This window comes from Rhipicephalus microplus, chromosome 3, assembly GCF_043290135.1.
Source record: "Rhipicephalus microplus isolate Deutch F79 chromosome 3, USDA_Rmic, whole genome shotgun sequence".
NCBI lineage: Eukaryota > Metazoa > Arthropoda > Arachnida > Ixodida > Ixodidae > Rhipicephalus > Rhipicephalus microplus.
In genome coordinates this window covers 271922610-271939846 of record NC_134702.1, presented here as the reverse complement: position 1 = coordinate 271939846, position 17237 = coordinate 271922610, and the positions used below count along the sequence as shown (strand labels likewise).

Here is a 17237-nt window from a genome sequence, read left to right as displayed (position 1 = left end):
GGAAAATACTATGGAGTGCCTTGCTGCAAACATTTGTGAGACTCTATCTCAAATTTTGACCAATCAAACAGCTGACGTATTTGGAATGCCGGCGAATCACTTAGTTTTTCAGACTGCAGAGCTTGCACGACCAATTAATGAAGTAGAAACTGCAACCACGCCGTCTGACCTTGTCCACGCAGGACCCTCTCTAGATGACAACCAGAACCAAAGAAATGATGTAAATGACGAAACAGAGGAGTCTGATGATATGGAGTTGGACTCTAGATCACTAAAACGCATTAGGTCTCCTCTAACGAAAAAGTTCGCACCGAAGCATGCAAAAAACAAAAAATTCCTGAAAGACAAAACAAGCCTCTCAAAGATGAATTTTTTGAAAGAAACTATTCTGGATAAGGCAGTCGCGGAGGCAATTCTTTCAGAAAAATAGGGTCCTTTAAGATTATCCATTGGAATTGCAGATCAATTCACTCTTCAACAACTGATCTAGTATATTTGTGTTCAAAATACGCCCCAGATATAATTGTATTGCAGGAGACATGGCTCTCCGTAGATAATTTGACATGAATGGACGAAGAATGCAAATGACACATCTCAACATAATAATCATGATATGCATGTCATGTAAAACATGACTACATGCTAAGCTCATAGCATGCTCGGGGCAGTTTTGCTAGCTCAACATACACCACATTTGATATATTGTGACGTGAATAGATGGCGAAGATAAATGACATATCCAAACATGATAATCATGACATGCAAGTGATGTACAGCATAATTTACCTCTGCCTCATAACTTTGTACTGATTTTAAAGTGACATAATAACTTTTCTCATTTGTTCTTTGCATATCATGAATTCTCACTGTACGTGGGATCTGCCAATGTTTTTTAACACTACGCGCAACTTAGCTGCAGTTGATTATTCTCTTCATTCACAGGACATTTGTCAATTGATTGACGTGTGAAGAATGCAAGCTCACACCACTAACAATTTCGGATTGCAGTTTTGATGTACACACTGCCACTGCAGTCTTTCCCACACTAACTGCAGCGATTCGCAACATGATGCTTACTTTTCGTTAAGTGACCGAGAAGCCAACTACCTCGAAGGACTTAATTGAGATAAGTGTTTGCATGTGTCATACTCTCCTTTTTGTCGTTTCAAAATTTTGTTTCAAACACGTGTGAATTCCCGCAAAATTTTTTTTGTTTTTTTATTTGATGTTACCCAGGGCTGTTTTTAGTTATGTCATCTTAAAGTGTAAGCGTAACTGCCGTGTACTATCGCTTGAGTCTGCGCCAAACCTTCTGTTGGCAATGATTCAATGTTCGTAGTTCTTTTCTGTGTCGCTAGGGTTATGGGTTATATACGATGTGCTCTTCTGAAATAAAATTAGTTGCGAGTGTAGCGAGTGTCGTGTGTTCTTGTCCTCTTCGTCCCCGTGAAAATTGCGCTACTACAACATATGGTTAAATGATGTCTCACCAACTAGCCCAGCTCTCAACCCTACTGATGATGCTTACTCTGGGCACTCAATCGTAAAGATTCACACATGCCTTCACCAAAATACCTATCAGGATTGCAGTGAAGCTTCAATAAAACTGCGCATACTTTTTCATTATTTTATAGCTTCTAACAAACACTCCAAGCTGTAGATTTGAGTTTCACTTTTTGTTGTTTAATTTATTCCACTAAAATCTATGTGTATTAAAGGCACTGTGCAACAGTAGCAATAGTTGTGCTCTCGCTGGGTAGCATAGTAACAGAAGCTGTGCCTGCTCGAGCATCGTTTACAAACTTGATTGTACCGACGGTTTCATAAACAAGAATTTTATGGCTCTGTTCGGAACTGCAATGAAAAAAAAAACTTACCAAGACCAGAATCTCGACGTCTTTTTAATCTTCACTGGATACGAATGTCCATTTCTTGGAGTTTCCTGCAGTCGTTGAAAACGGACCAACACTGCCGACGGCAGTGAAGTGCAGCGTCAATAGGAACGTGTTCACAGCGTTTTTCGGCACACTTGAGGTTTGTACACGAGCCTTCAAATGATCGGAAGGCGTTTTTCACGATCAAGACTGCCTCAGTGAACACAGCGCTTATTTAGTCTTTCCTAGCAGCTGCCTGCAGCACCGTCATGGGCGCAGCCATGCTTGCTGACGACATCCCGCACGAACCAACGAGTGCGCAGCTTCCGAGAGCCTCGTAAAGGCACCTCGCGCAGTGTGTTGTGGGGGGATATATCCGCTCACCTTAGTAAACTCCCCTCCGGTCCGCACTATCGTGAAGCTAAAATTTTTTGAAAATACTGTTTTCTTGCTATTTCCAGGAATATTTTTGCTACCTAGGATGGCGACACTAATTTTCTGAATCATTTCTGCACAGTTTCCAGTGTAGACATTTTGGAATCAGATAGAAAAAGGGTTCCAGAAAATGAGAACATAATATAAAAAAATCGATTTTTTTTTTAACTATTTCACAATACAAAAGCCGCGTCCCTCCTTAAAGCATGCTACTCATTACAGAGAATGCAGCCGTGTGAAAAATCTCTACTGACACAAGCCATTTTGAACTCGGGACGCACTAGGGACAGAATGTCGCTATCACATTCAACTCTTAAAAGCGAAGCTTCACGGTCCCAAATTTTACTTTTGCTTTGTGTTGTAACACTTCCTTAAAAAGGGGGCGGGCAGGTAGGCGAAGTGTTATTGTTATTATCTGCTCGGTTCAAGCACTAGTGTGCAACCCTATGACGTCAGTGGTGTAAAGTGAAATAAACAAGGGCCTTCTTTTAGGTAGTGACATCAGAGTGGCGTCTGTCTTTCAAGCGCATTGTACCGCTGCACTTACAGCAGATACAACAACCTCTGTGCACCATTCTTTGCAGTTTGATATGCCACGCTGCACTAAAGCATATCTGCTAAAGCTTGCATGCAAATTTGTCATATTAAAAATAAATGCTACTAAGGCTTGTTTTGGAAGAGTTTGTAAAAGAGGTGGGCATTTTAGAGCCTCTTGTTGGTGAATATGCGGCCACATTGTAACCCTTGCATGCCAGAATTCAATAACCTTTAATCTTCAACAAAACTTCTAGGAAACAATACACATCTCAGAACATCCAGAGCACACTGAATGCTAAAATATTTTCGTAACACAAGCAATTGCGCCTGCAATCACAGTAAACACTTTTAATGACACCGGTTCCTCAGCAATTTAATATCATATATGTCAATTCAACATTCAAACAGAAGTTCTGGCTTTTCACTTTCACTTAAAGTGCTAAGACTGCAACAATGCACAACCGTGCAGACAACAAGTGGTATAACCTCATTGCAAGGACCGTTCAATACTGCACAACAATAAAATCAAATATTCACTTGCATACCATAACAGTATTTACCACTAAGCTATGACGAGTACCCCTTCTCTCAAACTTGTCCTGAACACAAGATAACTTAATTAGTTCATAACAAAAGCTCCACGCATGACGACTTAAAGCAATAGAGCTATCACGAGGCAATAAAAAAAAATAAAACGTCACACCACAAGAACAAGAAAATCATTAGGCTTGAAACACCACCTTAGACAAATGAACAGGTGATTACGCAAACAAATAATGGCCTCCGTGAAGGTGATCTTCAAACACTAATGTTCAGAGAGCTTGTTACTTATCACCAACACAAAACATCAATAGTCATAATTATGACTTCATTTAAAAACATCAAGGGTTACACAAAGCTAATGTAAATACATGAACAAAAAACATACAGCTCTGACTTCAATACGAGCTATGCAAGAAAGCAACACGTACATGAGTGAAAAATGGGCAATGAAATTGCACCAAAACATTAGTCGCTTGACTAGCAAAACATCACAGTCACATTGGTAGATCTTTGAAGACGAGCACTGGACTAGAACACACTAAAAAGGCCAACATTCAAACAAAAAGAAAAAAATCAGACATGATCTACTATCAGCGATGTAGCAAGAGTAAAGAGAAGGCTTGCAGTAAAGACATTCCTCTCCTCGCCCTTGATACTGCACTTTATGTCCCCAGTTGTCCATAAAAAATGCAATTATGGCATCTAGTCAGTGTCCATCAAGTTGCAGAAGAGAAGCTTGAAATGTCCTTTGTTTGTGCAAAATAAAGGGGGAACATTTGTCGCAGAAAAGCAATTATATACTACATGTGTAAATGATGCAGTGTGTCTAATGACAAAAGCCAGAAGTTATGGTTGCTTTTCAAGCCTGTTGTTACCCCATAAACACAGGGAAGAGACAAACAGTGCTATGTCATTTGGTCCGTCATTGCAATGCCCCATGTTACAAGTGCGAAGAATAACAGCATTGGTCTGTTATGCGAACCGAAAATTCATACACAGGAGAAAGTTGCTAGCATTTGTAGAGCTGACAGGCAGTGGTCATTGTACATCCTGGCAATGCTAAAGCACCCCATGCATTTAGAAGAGAAGGTCGTTACAAACTCTGTTTACTCAGCTCACTGCCATGATAAGGTAGTGAATATATATGTGTCAGGCTGTTCAGCAATCCTGTGGACTCATGCATAAGCGAGGACTCAGGTGCTCAAGGGCATAAAGTCCCCAACCCACTGTTCATGTTATCATTATTATCCTTACCATGTGTGATAAGATTTCTCAAGAACTTTTCATGTCCCAGAGGAATATTCACCAAATTAAGATCAACATTTGATCCAAAATTGGTCAAGCATAAGCCAATGAGAGTCCCATAATTTTATTTAACGATGATGAATACAATGGTGCAAACTATCTACATAAAACAATGTACCTTCAATAAAGACAATTAAGAGGACAAAGAAAGATGCAGGGGCGATGCCTTCATGAACTTTCTTTCTTTCTTTCTTTCTTCTTTGTTTATTCAGACAAAAACAAAGATTGCCTAGGTTGAAGAGACTAAGGGCAGATTACCTCTGCCTGACTAAGGTCCCTCCACCTAACTTGCTTGCCAATGGCTGCTTGAGTAAAATTAATAGTTATCAGTAAACATATTCTTTTATTCCAAGAGAGCTTAAATAATGAACTCAAATTTGAAAAACTTTCACTGAGTCACATTAACCCATTCCCTAAAAATATTTTTAAATCCATGACTTCTTGTCAATGCCCTAGCTAGCGCCACATTTTCGAAGTAATGTTAGTTTGTAGCTCTTTAAACAACTGGCAACTCATTAAAAGCACACCATAACTTTGTTTATTATTCAATGAATACTTATGATGCATTAAAAATATGATATGAAACCTAGTAATCTTCATTTCAGTGAAGTAATCTTTATGAACTGATACGCATGTCACATTATTTTGCGACATTATTTTCCATTCGTTATTTTTGTTTTGTAAATACGGTAAGTTTTACCGAAAGGTTTCTTCCCCTTTTCTCGCATTATTTCGCTGCAATACTTATGCGCTGAGCCTAGCTTGCATCATATGACAGCAGCCACATAAACGTGGCAGTAGTTTTCGTTTTAACAATTAAGCTATTGGGTATTTCCGGGTAGTAGCAAGATTATTTGACCAACGTACAAGGGTCATTCAAGGAAATCTGGGACTTTTTTCTAGAAGAAGAAAGTTCAGAGCGTGGAATGTGGATTTATTTTTTTACGTTCCCTCTAGCCACAGGCATACACTCGTCACAGCTTTTAACTAGCACCTGGAGTGTTTTGGCACAGGAAAAATTATTATTACGATGAAGTCACCTTTGCTGACTTCCTGTGTGTTGAAAATGTTTTTCTCCAAAGAATTCCTTCAAGTAGAAATAACTTAGTACTAAACCAGGACTATAGGGATGGGTGTCCCCGCCAACTCTCTGCATTGTTTAGAAGGGACGAACAGAAAAAAACAATTTTTCACACGTTGGTAATGTACAACTTCACAGTCCTGGAAACACTACTTTTGTCGCGAGGTAATGCTTAGAAAGTGAGAAAACTTGTGAAAAGGTAATGCAGGTGGAGGCACCATCTTGAAATGCCAATACCAAACACTGTGACATCATAGATTTCGACTGGATCTAATAGGTTCTATGCAGTTTTCAATCAGTAAAAATCAAGCACATTGTCATCTGTGGGTGCCATAGACCTAGGATACGAAGGTTGAGAAAATTTCATGAAGTCACGCACAAACAATTCGGAGAGAAATTTAGAAATTAAACTCCAAATTTAATTTTCTCCCCTAATAATGAATTTATGATAGTGTAACCTCCGACACTGGAGTGCTCAAAATACAGTTTTTTTATATAGACCAAGCACAGCCTTGCCAGAAGATTACACCCTTCCGAAAACTCTTAAAGCGCTTATGCCGTTCAAATGTCTTACCATGACTGAGAGTCTCATCACCATACTGAGCCTGAAGTGTTTTGTAAGTGACATGTTTTATGCCCTCGAACACTAAAAACTTCATCACACTGTTCCACATAGGTTCACACTGTTGTCCGCTATCTTGAATAGCAGTTGATTCAGAAATACGGGAAATGTTCGCTGTCTACCAGCAACAGGACACAGGTGCGAGTTTATGATTCATACGAAACCTGGGCATCCATTTCAACAAGAAAGAAATGTCTCAGATTAACTCAAACGACCTTCGTAATTTTGTTACCGTCTCAAGGTGCATGAGATGTGACAAATGCATAATTGATCATACCTTCTGCATCGCACCTACGAGTGACCTGCTATATTTTTGGTCCCTTGTGAGATGCAGTTAAATTTCAATCTCTTAATATTGAAAAGCTTGAAGCATGAACAGATAATATATGAATTGAATGATGCAGATTATTTAAGTAGTTGGTTACTGTGCTGCTGAAAAATCTAAAGACACATCAGCATATCCTAAAAAGGCTGGCCACACAATGAGTGGACATTGAGTGACACGGTGTTGTCGCAACTAGTCTAGTGTATGTCAGGTGCACGAAAATCAGCAATGGAAAAGTTCATTTGGATAAAGAGGGTGTGACGCGCAACAGAGAGGATAGCACCACCTTGCATTCATGCTAAAAGAGCAAACCCACTGATACAAGCCCTTAAAATCCAGTTTTGCAAGGAAAGTTCGAGAGACATATGCTACCACTCATTGCCCAGAAAATCTTATCAATTAATCTAAGCATTCAGACATAAGACAATCAAGCCAAGGAAAGTATAGAGTATGTTGGTTGTAGTAATTGTGGCATAAATTAGAAGAAATTAAGGTGGAAGAAAAGTTAAGTTGCCGCTGGCCAGGAACAAACCAGCAACCTCCCAATGATGTGTCTGATACTCTACGAATTGAGCCATGGTGGTCGTCATCCCACCATCCTCTTTGTGAAGTTTGTATGTTTATTTAAACCTAAGAGTTTTTCTCGGCGCTGCTCGCAGCCGTGACGGTCAGTGTAGAACACTCTTTATCAGCTAGCTGATGTCAAGTGGCACCTGATCAATGATTTTTCGAATACTACCTGAAGGCAAGAAGTATGCCAGAACTAATAATGAAGGAAAAACTCACGACCTTGAATCGCCGAATGGCAGAGAAGGCACCTCAGGAAGACCATGAATGCTGTCTTTTAAAGGGTATGGACTTCCTCATCAAAAACGTTAAACAGACTGTGCCTAGTGTTGCTAAAGACACCTAAGAAAGTGTAGTTAAGTTTTTTAGTCAAAATAACCTGTGTGTCTTGCAGGCAGATAAGGTTGGTAGCTTTGTAGCATTACCAAAAATCATGTTCAATGAAAAAGCTACAGAGGCTGTCAAGAAGACCTTCTTCCGGTAAAAGAAGGAAATGCCAAAATTAAGGGTAAAGCAGTAGAACTTTGCAAGCGCTTAGATTTGGTTAATCTACCAATGCGGTTTCAACATCGATGCACTGGCCTGTCAAGCGGCGCCCCCGCGCAAGGAACTATGGATACGGCAGCCACTAGTAGCCCAATTGTCATCAGCTTCACCAACAGCTATAAAACCGGAACATCCCCGCGCGGCGTGCTGTGGGCTCGGTGGCTACGCCCCGCAACAGTCATCTAATCTGCTCCTGTTTGCCATGCAGGTTGGTAGAAAAAGCTCTTTGTTTTTAAAAAAATCAAGTAATTACTGCCTGGTCCAGCTGCCGAGCCTGCAGTACTGTGTATGCCTTGCTTTTGAATGCATCGATGCCATTCACTGTTTATTACTGCTACTGTCAGAGGACATAGAAACTAATTTAGGGCCTACTGACCCTGTAATTCTGGCTGAGCTGAAAAAAATATCTACCGGGCAGTCTGCTCTCCTTTCCGAAGTGAACGACTTAAAAGTACATCTGCATACTACGGAAAAAACTATTCGTGGCCTAAGTGATAGAATAGCACAGTTGGAGGACCACTACAAAACCCTTTCAACTGTGCAATCAGAACTAGTGACAATACAGACCAGTACGGCTGCCACCAGCCGTCACATTGAAATTTTAGAGGCTCGGTTTGAGGACGCTGAAAATCGCTCGCGACACAACAACCTGCTATTCCAGGGACTTCCAGATACTAACCACTCTGAAACTTTCTTGGAATCAGAAGGATTAGTTATGAACCTCTGCAGTGAGCACTTAAACATAAAAATTGACCCGAAGGAAATTGAAAGGGCGCACTGGCTCGGCCGCTACAAGGCTGGCCTGCAGCGTCCTATCATAGTAAGATTTACATCTTTTAAAACTGAAGAAGCGATCCTGTCTAACAGCAAAAAACTGAAAGGTACAACTTACGCGATCAGGCAGGACTTCTCACGGTCGTTTCAAAATGCACGAAAACCCCTAATAGCCTTCACTAGAAACAAGTCGACCGCTTTTTCATGTCCTTACAAAACATTGTTTCTTGGTTCAAAGAAGTATGCCTTCGATGAAGTATCGCAAAGAGTCAAAGAAATCCCATAGCAAACCAGGCAGCATCACCTACTGCCACACCGCCCCCGTAATGACGCCCGAGCAAATATCACTACTTCCATGATCTACACTAACGTGCGCAGCTTCCTTTCAAAACGCGAGGAAATATGTAGTCTTGTCTCGTCATCTAGCAGCAATATAGTCGTGCTCTTCGAAACGTGGTTTTCTGGTGACGTCACAGACGAAGAAATCCTGACCGATCTCCCGAACTTCGACGTTTTTCGTAATGATCGTGAAGGCGCCCGTGGGGAAGGTGTTCTGATCGCCACTAGTAAGCTACTTTCGTGCTCAGTCATCGACATTGCAACTGACATAGAAATCCTATGGCTTCTCATTCATTCTACGATACTAACATTGCTACTTGGAGTGTGCTATCGGCCCCCGCAAAACAGCGCAGACTTTCCACAGAAATTTAACAACATATTGAATCATCTCATTTTGAAACATCCCAACGTGCGCATCCTAATTTTCGGCAACTTTAACTATTCCAACATCGATTAGCAAAATTAGGCAGCTTTGTCAGGAACAAGCGTGGAAGCAAAAGAATTCGTCAACATCTGTCTGAACTTGAACCTCACACAGCTGGTGTTGGAGCCAACCCGCATGACAAATAGTTCAGCGAACATATTGGACTCGATATTAACAACACATCCTGAAACACTATCTTCGCTTAGATACCTTCGCGAAATCAGCAACAATATGGTTATACACTCAGTCTTCAATTTTAGTCACTTGCCCAGCCAGATTTAATCGAAGACTATCATTCTGTATGATAAAGGGAATTATGAGGCAATCAACAACGATCTTCAAGGCTTTTTACCAGACTTTGAAGCTTGTCTTTCGAGCAGAACGGTCGAAGACAACTGGACAATCTTCAAAAATAAAATAGGGGAGTTAGCAAGAAAGTTCATACCTACAACTACATTTCGCACGTCTTCCCAGAAACCATGGTTCTCAAAAACCTTCAAGAGAGTAGAAAATAAGAAAAGTCAGTTATTTCGGGCTGCCAGGCTAAAACACAGTGCTCACAATTGGGAAAAATAATATGCGGCTGAAAAAGCATATTTGCTCGCTTTACGCAGCGCCAAGCACTCGTTTTTTCACACAGACCTACCCAAGATACTTACTAATAACCCCAGAAAATTTTGGAAAATAATTAATCCGCAAGAAACGGGCAGCATTACACTGAAAAGTGAAGTGGGTTACGATATTGGTAATTTTGAGAGCACTGAGCTATTCACAACTGCTTTTTCATTTGTGTTTACCCATGAAACCCCTATACCATTCCCTGTGTTACCGATTAGTGTACCATCTTCTATGTCGCGTATAACATTTATGCCAGAAGGTATAATGTCTGTCATTAAGAATTCAAACTGTCTTCTTCAGCAGGTGTGGAGAGAATTAATTCCAAAATTCTTAAAAACACTAAATGTATTTCTTCAGTGATACTGCTGCTGGTATTCTCACAGTCACTTCACACCGGCCACTTACCAACCGACTGGAGGATGGGGAAGGTCACTCCGGTCTCCAAATCAGGTAACAAACAGCCTTCTAAACTATCGCCCCATTTCTTTAACAAGTGTATCCTGTAAAATCATGGTACACGTCATATTTTCCCAAATCATTCATTTTCTTGACGGCACTAACTTCTTCCACCCCGCACAGCATGGTTTTCGCAAAGGTTACTCTTGCGAAACCCAATTAGCCCTCTTTGTTCAGGATTTGCATGCCAATCTTGACACTAATCTGCAGACGGATGCAATATTTTTAGATTTCTCGAAAGCGTTCGACACCGTGCCCCATAAGCAGCTCTTGATAAAACTTAGATCTTTAAATATACATCATGACACAGTAAATTGGATTGAGGTATTTCTAACCAACCGCTCACAGTTTGTCTCCATCGATGAAGTACACTCTAGTCCCGTTCCAGTAGCGTCAGGTGTCCTCCAAAGCTCCGTTCTCAGACCCCTTCTCTCCCTGATTTACATAAACGACCTAGCTTCATGTGTCTCCTCTTGTACCCGTTTGCTCGCCGACGACTGCGTAATATATCACCCAATTACCAACCCCACCGATCAAGCCGCTGTCCAAGATGACCTAAACCATGTGCAAGAATGGTGTGACCTGAGGCTCATGAAACTTGACCCCAACAAATGCGAGACTGTTTCATTTTACCGCCGCCACAACCCCTTTCTGTTCCCTTATGTAATTTCTAGCGTTACCCTCGAAGACGTGCAGTCATACAAGTATCTCGGTGTCACCATATGTAATGATCTAAACTGGTGCGCGCATATTACTAACATTATATCATCAGCGAACAAATCTTTGGGTTTCCTGAACCTGAAACGTCACCTCCGGCACGCACCTAAAAATGTCAAGCTACAGGCCTACAAGTCCCTTATCCAATCCAAATTGGAATATACATTCGCAGTCTAGAGCCCACTCCAAACCTATCTGATCGACTCACTCGAGGCAGTTCAAAACCGTGCCATCAGGTTCATTCATTCTTCGTACTCATACAATACAAGTGTAACATCGCTCAAAAAGGAATCGGCTATTTTAAGCCTTGACATTCGCCACCGCATCTCTGGTCTCAGCCTTTTTCATAAGTTTTTTCACAGCCTGCTTCGTCATCCCTACATCACCCCACCCGCCCGCATATCTCACCGCACGTGTCATTCACTTCAAGTTGCCCGGCCAAGGATTAAGACGACCACCTTTTCTATGTCTTTCTTTGTTCGGACAGCAAAAGACTGGAATGACCTTGCCCAAGATGTCGTCACCACTGAATGCTCATCATCATTTTTTGATCGATTATGTGTCCACTTTTCGAGATAGAAACTTGTGGTAATAAAAAAAATATATGTTAACCCACCCCTTATGTAATACCCCCTCGAGGGGGTATTTAAGGAAAATAAAGTTATGTTATGTTAGAGATAAAACGGCTCGCGAAACGCTAGAAGCAATTATATGGACACTCTCGGCTGGATTCTGCTTCTGGCATAGCCATCACTCACTGTATATATATATATGTATCTATATATATGAAGATGCAAGAAAAAAAAATCCAGAAAAAAAGTCTGGTGCGCGGAATCGAACTTGGGCCCTCTGCGTCGTGAGTGTGAGGCGTTAACTACTGAGCCACCGAGGAGCACGTCCTTCAACATTCAAATGGCAAGCTATTTATATCTACCACTTACCACTGCTGATGGAAATTATCGTGTTTTCAGCCTTACTGGCAAGATGGCGAAATGAGCATGCACCGCCGCACACTCTTATCCTTTACGTGTACTTGGCCCCGCTTAGAGGAGGGGGCGACACTCCCTCGCTTGCCCTTATCTTACAGTGGGGAGAATCATACAACTTGGTTGGCCTCGGGCTTTACCTGAACGATTCTGTTGTTACCGGGCGCACAAAGGTCACTGAAGTCTCCGTATGCGAAAAGCGCGTGCTTTTTCAGACACAGCGAAGCAACAACTGAGACGCTTATTTGCGCGCAACTGTACCTGTGAGTAAGTTTCTAGCGTCATTTGTGCGTGAGAAATGCGGGGGATATTTCGATCTGCTTTTCATTCTGCACGCGACCTTTTAATTTTTTACAATTGCGTTGCAATAAATCATTGCTTCACCTTTGCGACAAATCTGTGACTATTTTTTCATTAAAAAGCAGTTGACGAGTGCGTGAGTGAAACCTCCATTGTGCTGTACAATGCTGAATTCAAACTTATTTCTCGCCTGGTTTGAATTTTTTGGGTTTTGTAGCAGTGCCCCTGTGCAGGGTGTTGATGTAGAAAGGTGTGGATTTTCCTTAAATAAAGCCAGTTGGTAGTTTGTGCCTGTCCTTGTCTGTTTTTGCCCGTGCGTTTCTTCCCGCACGAAAGCATGGTGTCGTGAACCGTAATTCGGTGCAGACGGGCATCATAGACCACTATCCTTTGCAGGAGCCAGGTTTTTGCTATCCACCAATTCACCCACTGGTGCATGCTGTACATCATAACCATAAAAACAAGTGCCTACCACTGGTGCTGCCAAGCAGGCAAACCTGTTAAAACGAAGTACATCACACTGTGTTCCTGTTCCCTCCACCGATGTTGGCAGAGCAACGTTTGCTGCTCCACGAAGTGACTCCACTCTGAATGCACTCCATCTCATTGGAATTGTTGACTCTTGCCTTCACTCTTTCATTGGAACAAACTTGCTCCTAGATAAGAAGAAAAAATTACTCCAACTTTGGCATTAGAATTCTACCTTAGTCATGGCCATTCTCTGAATGACTCAACATGCTTACTAAGTATAGCACTAAAGTTTAAACTGAGCACATTAAAAGCTAGTCACTATTGCAGGCTGGGTAGAGGTACAGAGGGGTCCACTATTAAAGGGAACACTGGAGCGCGTGTCGTCTGCTTGGCGCCACTGCCGGCTGGCTGCAGCAACTAGTTTCGCAAAGGAGCAGTGAGCGCTGAGGGTGGCGCTCGTTTGTCGTCTGCTACAGTTGCGGCTGCTCTTCAGCTCATTGCGAAAGGCAGTCTAAGTTGCAAAATCTTAAAGATAGTCTCTTTCTTTTGAGTTAGAATGAAAATGATGAGAATGATTTATAATCAGATAAATGTCATCTGACACACCAGCTGGATGACCGTCTTTCGTTCGCCTTCTCATAAGATAGAGAATTGTCTGCATCGAGAAAGTTTTCTGGTGGCATCAGTTAAAGGTGCTTGTAAATGCTTTATTGAGCTTACGCACTGCAGAAGCTCAAATCCGCATTAGTGCTCATCAAATACACACTCCACAAGGAAAAATATTTTTTAATACAGTTATGCTGGAAAAATACATCTGTCAAGAAGAAGTCATGATTATTTACCCAACAAGAGTATCAATGAGATTGTATTTTACATATTATAATTTCTTTTGAGCTTTTTCACAGCTTTTCATGTGAACATGGCCATGCGGCCTGCGGACGAATTTCAAAGCTCGAGGACTGCTGGCTTCGCGACAAGCTAAAGCGCGGCTGGAAATGTAGCAGACAACAAATCAGCGCCGCCCACAGCGCTCACTCCTGTGCGAAACTAGTTGCCACAGCGGGCCGGCGGTGGCACCGAAAAGACGACACGCGCTCCAGTGTTCCCTTCAACAGTGGAGCCCTCTGTGTGTGGTACATCGAAGGCATGGCAGTCGGCAGGCATGAACTAAGGTTTTCGGAATGCAAATGCTAATGACTCATATCAAAAGTTGCTCTTACAGCAGATAATTCACGTTCATTGCAAAACATTCATCCACTCATTGCAAAATTATGCCCGAGCTTCACGGCATCTGACAAGAAGCGCTTTGGCAACAGTTAGGCAAAGGTCTACACAGTGCCACGTAATGTGGTAGAAGCAGGAGGTACACCAGCAACAAAATCCAGCAATGTTTTGTCACCACTACAGCATTCTTGCTCACAAGAACAAGATGAATGAACCCTGACTGTGTGAAAGGCTACTGTAGGAGAATGTGAATGATGTCTGCTTGTTCATTGAACTGGATATTTTTACTACTCTGGTGTCTACAAGATTGAACAAATCTCTGATTTTGGCCAGAGCTGTTAGAATACTGCACTGTGCCATGTGCTCTCTTAATTCGCATGCCCAATGTTGTAATTAGCCAAGCAGCATGAGCTTCCCATACGAAACACTTTTAAAACATTCTCAAAGATGATTCTGCTGAGAGTCCTACAGAACTCGTTGCACATGACCAGTTCAAGCGTCACACCAGTGGAAGGGTCGAGGAGTGTGATGATGCTGTTAGCTGGGAAAGGCGAGATGCTTCTATCGGTTGTCAATCAACGTCTGGATTTGCAGCACAAGCTCGCGAGCGATCTGTAGTACGGCCTTGGCATCGTGTCGCTCGGCCATCTCTGCAAAGCACGAAAGCAACAAACGTCAGCAGGAAAAGTTGGGGTCATTTGTCGAGTCTAGACTTAATATGAACTTAAAGAATTGAGAACGTTGAAAAGGTGTCATGAATTAGATATGTGGCGCAAGCTTTCAAAGTGACTACTTCGAGTGCACCGATTGAGCATTGGTCACAGATCACTACAAAACAATCATCCAGTTGATTCACTTGTGGCAGCATGAGAATGCTCAGATGCGAGTTGAAAAACTTTTTTTTTCAAAATAACATATTTTTTATTTTTATTTGCTTTCACAAGTTTAGCTCTACTTTCACGACAAAAAAAAATTAACATTGTAATTATTCTCGAAGTAGGTTAAAATCGCTTTTAAAGAGCACAAGGTGGCTACATAAAAACTAAAAAGAGCTCATTGTCTGGAGTTCTCTAGATATTGTCACCTGGCTGCTTGCCATTACATTTTACATGAGTATTTCACTAAAGCCACATGTTCAAAATAACCATAATTTCCAAGCTGTCATGATGCAATGATTGATTGATTGATATGTGAGGTTTAACGTCCCGAAACCACCATTTGATCATGAGAGACGCCGTAGTGGAGGGCTCCGGAAATTTCGACCACCTGGGGTTCTTTAAAGTGCACCCAAATCTGAGCACACGGGCCTACAACATTTCCGCCTCCATCGGAAATGCAGCCGCCGCAGCCGGGATTCGAACCCGCGACCTGCTGGTAAGTAGCCGAGTACCTTAGCCACTAGACCACCACGGCGGGGCTCTCATGATGGAAGAAATCATCTTCGAACACATATCATTTCCCCACAGATCAGCTTTCACGTACACATAGAAAATGCATCTTTCTCAAGATCCATTTTTGGGCAAGATCTTGAGGTTACACATCACGTTTTTGGTGCTTCTGATGGTCCAAATTGGATTAAATTTTGCCCACATATTCCTTAACATGTGAAGGGTGCAACTATGTTGTTTATAGCTTGATATTGACTGTATAATTATTACAAGCATAAAACAAGCAATTAGTATGGGCTGAGGACTCTAAAAATTCTCACATTACAATTTTCCTTGACCATCGAAACGTTTTACCCCACTTTTTTGATAGTTATTTGCATTCTGCTGTTAATATGAAGCAATATGAGCCATTAACAGCTCAGAACCATAAATGCCTAGTGGCATAAAAAGTTTCTCTAAAATGAACTATACTGTGCACATTGTCATGGCACATAACAAAAACTGTGCAACTTACTATAAAGCTAACTACATGTTTAAAATCAGTATAATAGCCTATATATACAGTAAAATTTTCATTATCCTATGCTGCAAATTAACACAACTTTTTTTCAGAATCGCATCTCCCCTTAAAACACTCTCCCCCCACTCGCTCTCCAGTTTGTAGAAGAATACCAAATAAGCAATAACATGCCACAATATGATTGTGAAAAATTCTGCAGTTTAGGGCTCCAGAAATTCTTTGACATGCATGTCAATCTGAGCTCACCGAGATCTATAATCTTGCCTTCATGAAAATGTGACCAGTAGACAAAGATAAATCCCCATGCTCTAGTGAATTCCTTGAAATATTTATGTGTGCAATACATGTTTAGACTCTGATGTTATCTGGTAAGACAGCACTTTATCGTTGTCTTGTGGTTCCGGTATCATAACTTCTATTGATTATGTGACCATGCATGCTCAATCAGTACAATTAAGTCGTCATCAGGCTCCATACTCCCTATTCAGTGCATTGTGCTATATTGCATAAGAAAGCCTACTTTAGCTGTCACAAGTGGCAGGATTGTTGCATATGTTACTACTTTGGTCATAAGTAAGCATATACCCTTAAAGAGGGTCAGGATCACTGCTTTTCTGTTTGTATTTTATTATGGCTCATGGCACTTCAAATGTGGTTTAATAAAGACAATGTGCACATGTGTGATCCTGAATCACAGTAGCGTTACATAAACTGCAGATGATGAAGATGTGCACTAGCTATTCCTAAATTAATGCATTTTACTCTGTGGGAACTGAGCACACATCCCAACTGTGTTTGTGGATCGTTAGCAGTTAGAACAAGCACGTACTCGCTCTCGTTATCCCCAATTACAGAGTCCTGAGGCAGCCACACGCAGAGAAGATACTGCATGTTCGCCAGCACAACTCATTGCTCCAAGATCAGAATGAAGGTGCATGTTATGATTGCAGATGGTAATTAATAAAGCACTGTGCATAGACCCATGTTTCATAAAATGGCACACTCTGATATAATTTACATTATTTTACAGTTCCGAGTAATGTTGAAACCAAAAAACTGCTCTTAAATTAAAAAAAATTTTCACCCCCTTTTCACATTTTGTACATTAACGATAAGAATAAAAAAACTTGATTGACTGCCAAACCTTTTCTCAGTGTAACGGGGTTTATTTGCAGCGCAGAACGC

The 17237-nt window shown here is 41.4% G+C and overlaps 1 protein-coding gene across 1 annotated transcript in view; it reads right to left on the bottom strand.

The window, feature by feature from the left end:
• Nucleotides 1–3058: 3058 nt before the first annotated feature.
• The window catches only part of LOC119167945 (small G protein signaling modulator 1), a 301398-nt gene continuing 287219 nt past the window's right edge, over nt 3059–17237 (bottom strand). Inside the window, exon 22 of the mRNA XM_037419412.2 lies at nt 3059–14794. Within this exon, the coding sequence (XP_037275309.2) occupies nt 14706–14794 (89 nt within the window). The 3' untranslated portion in view covers nt 3059–14705. The remainder of the gene's footprint in view (nt 14795–17237) is intronic.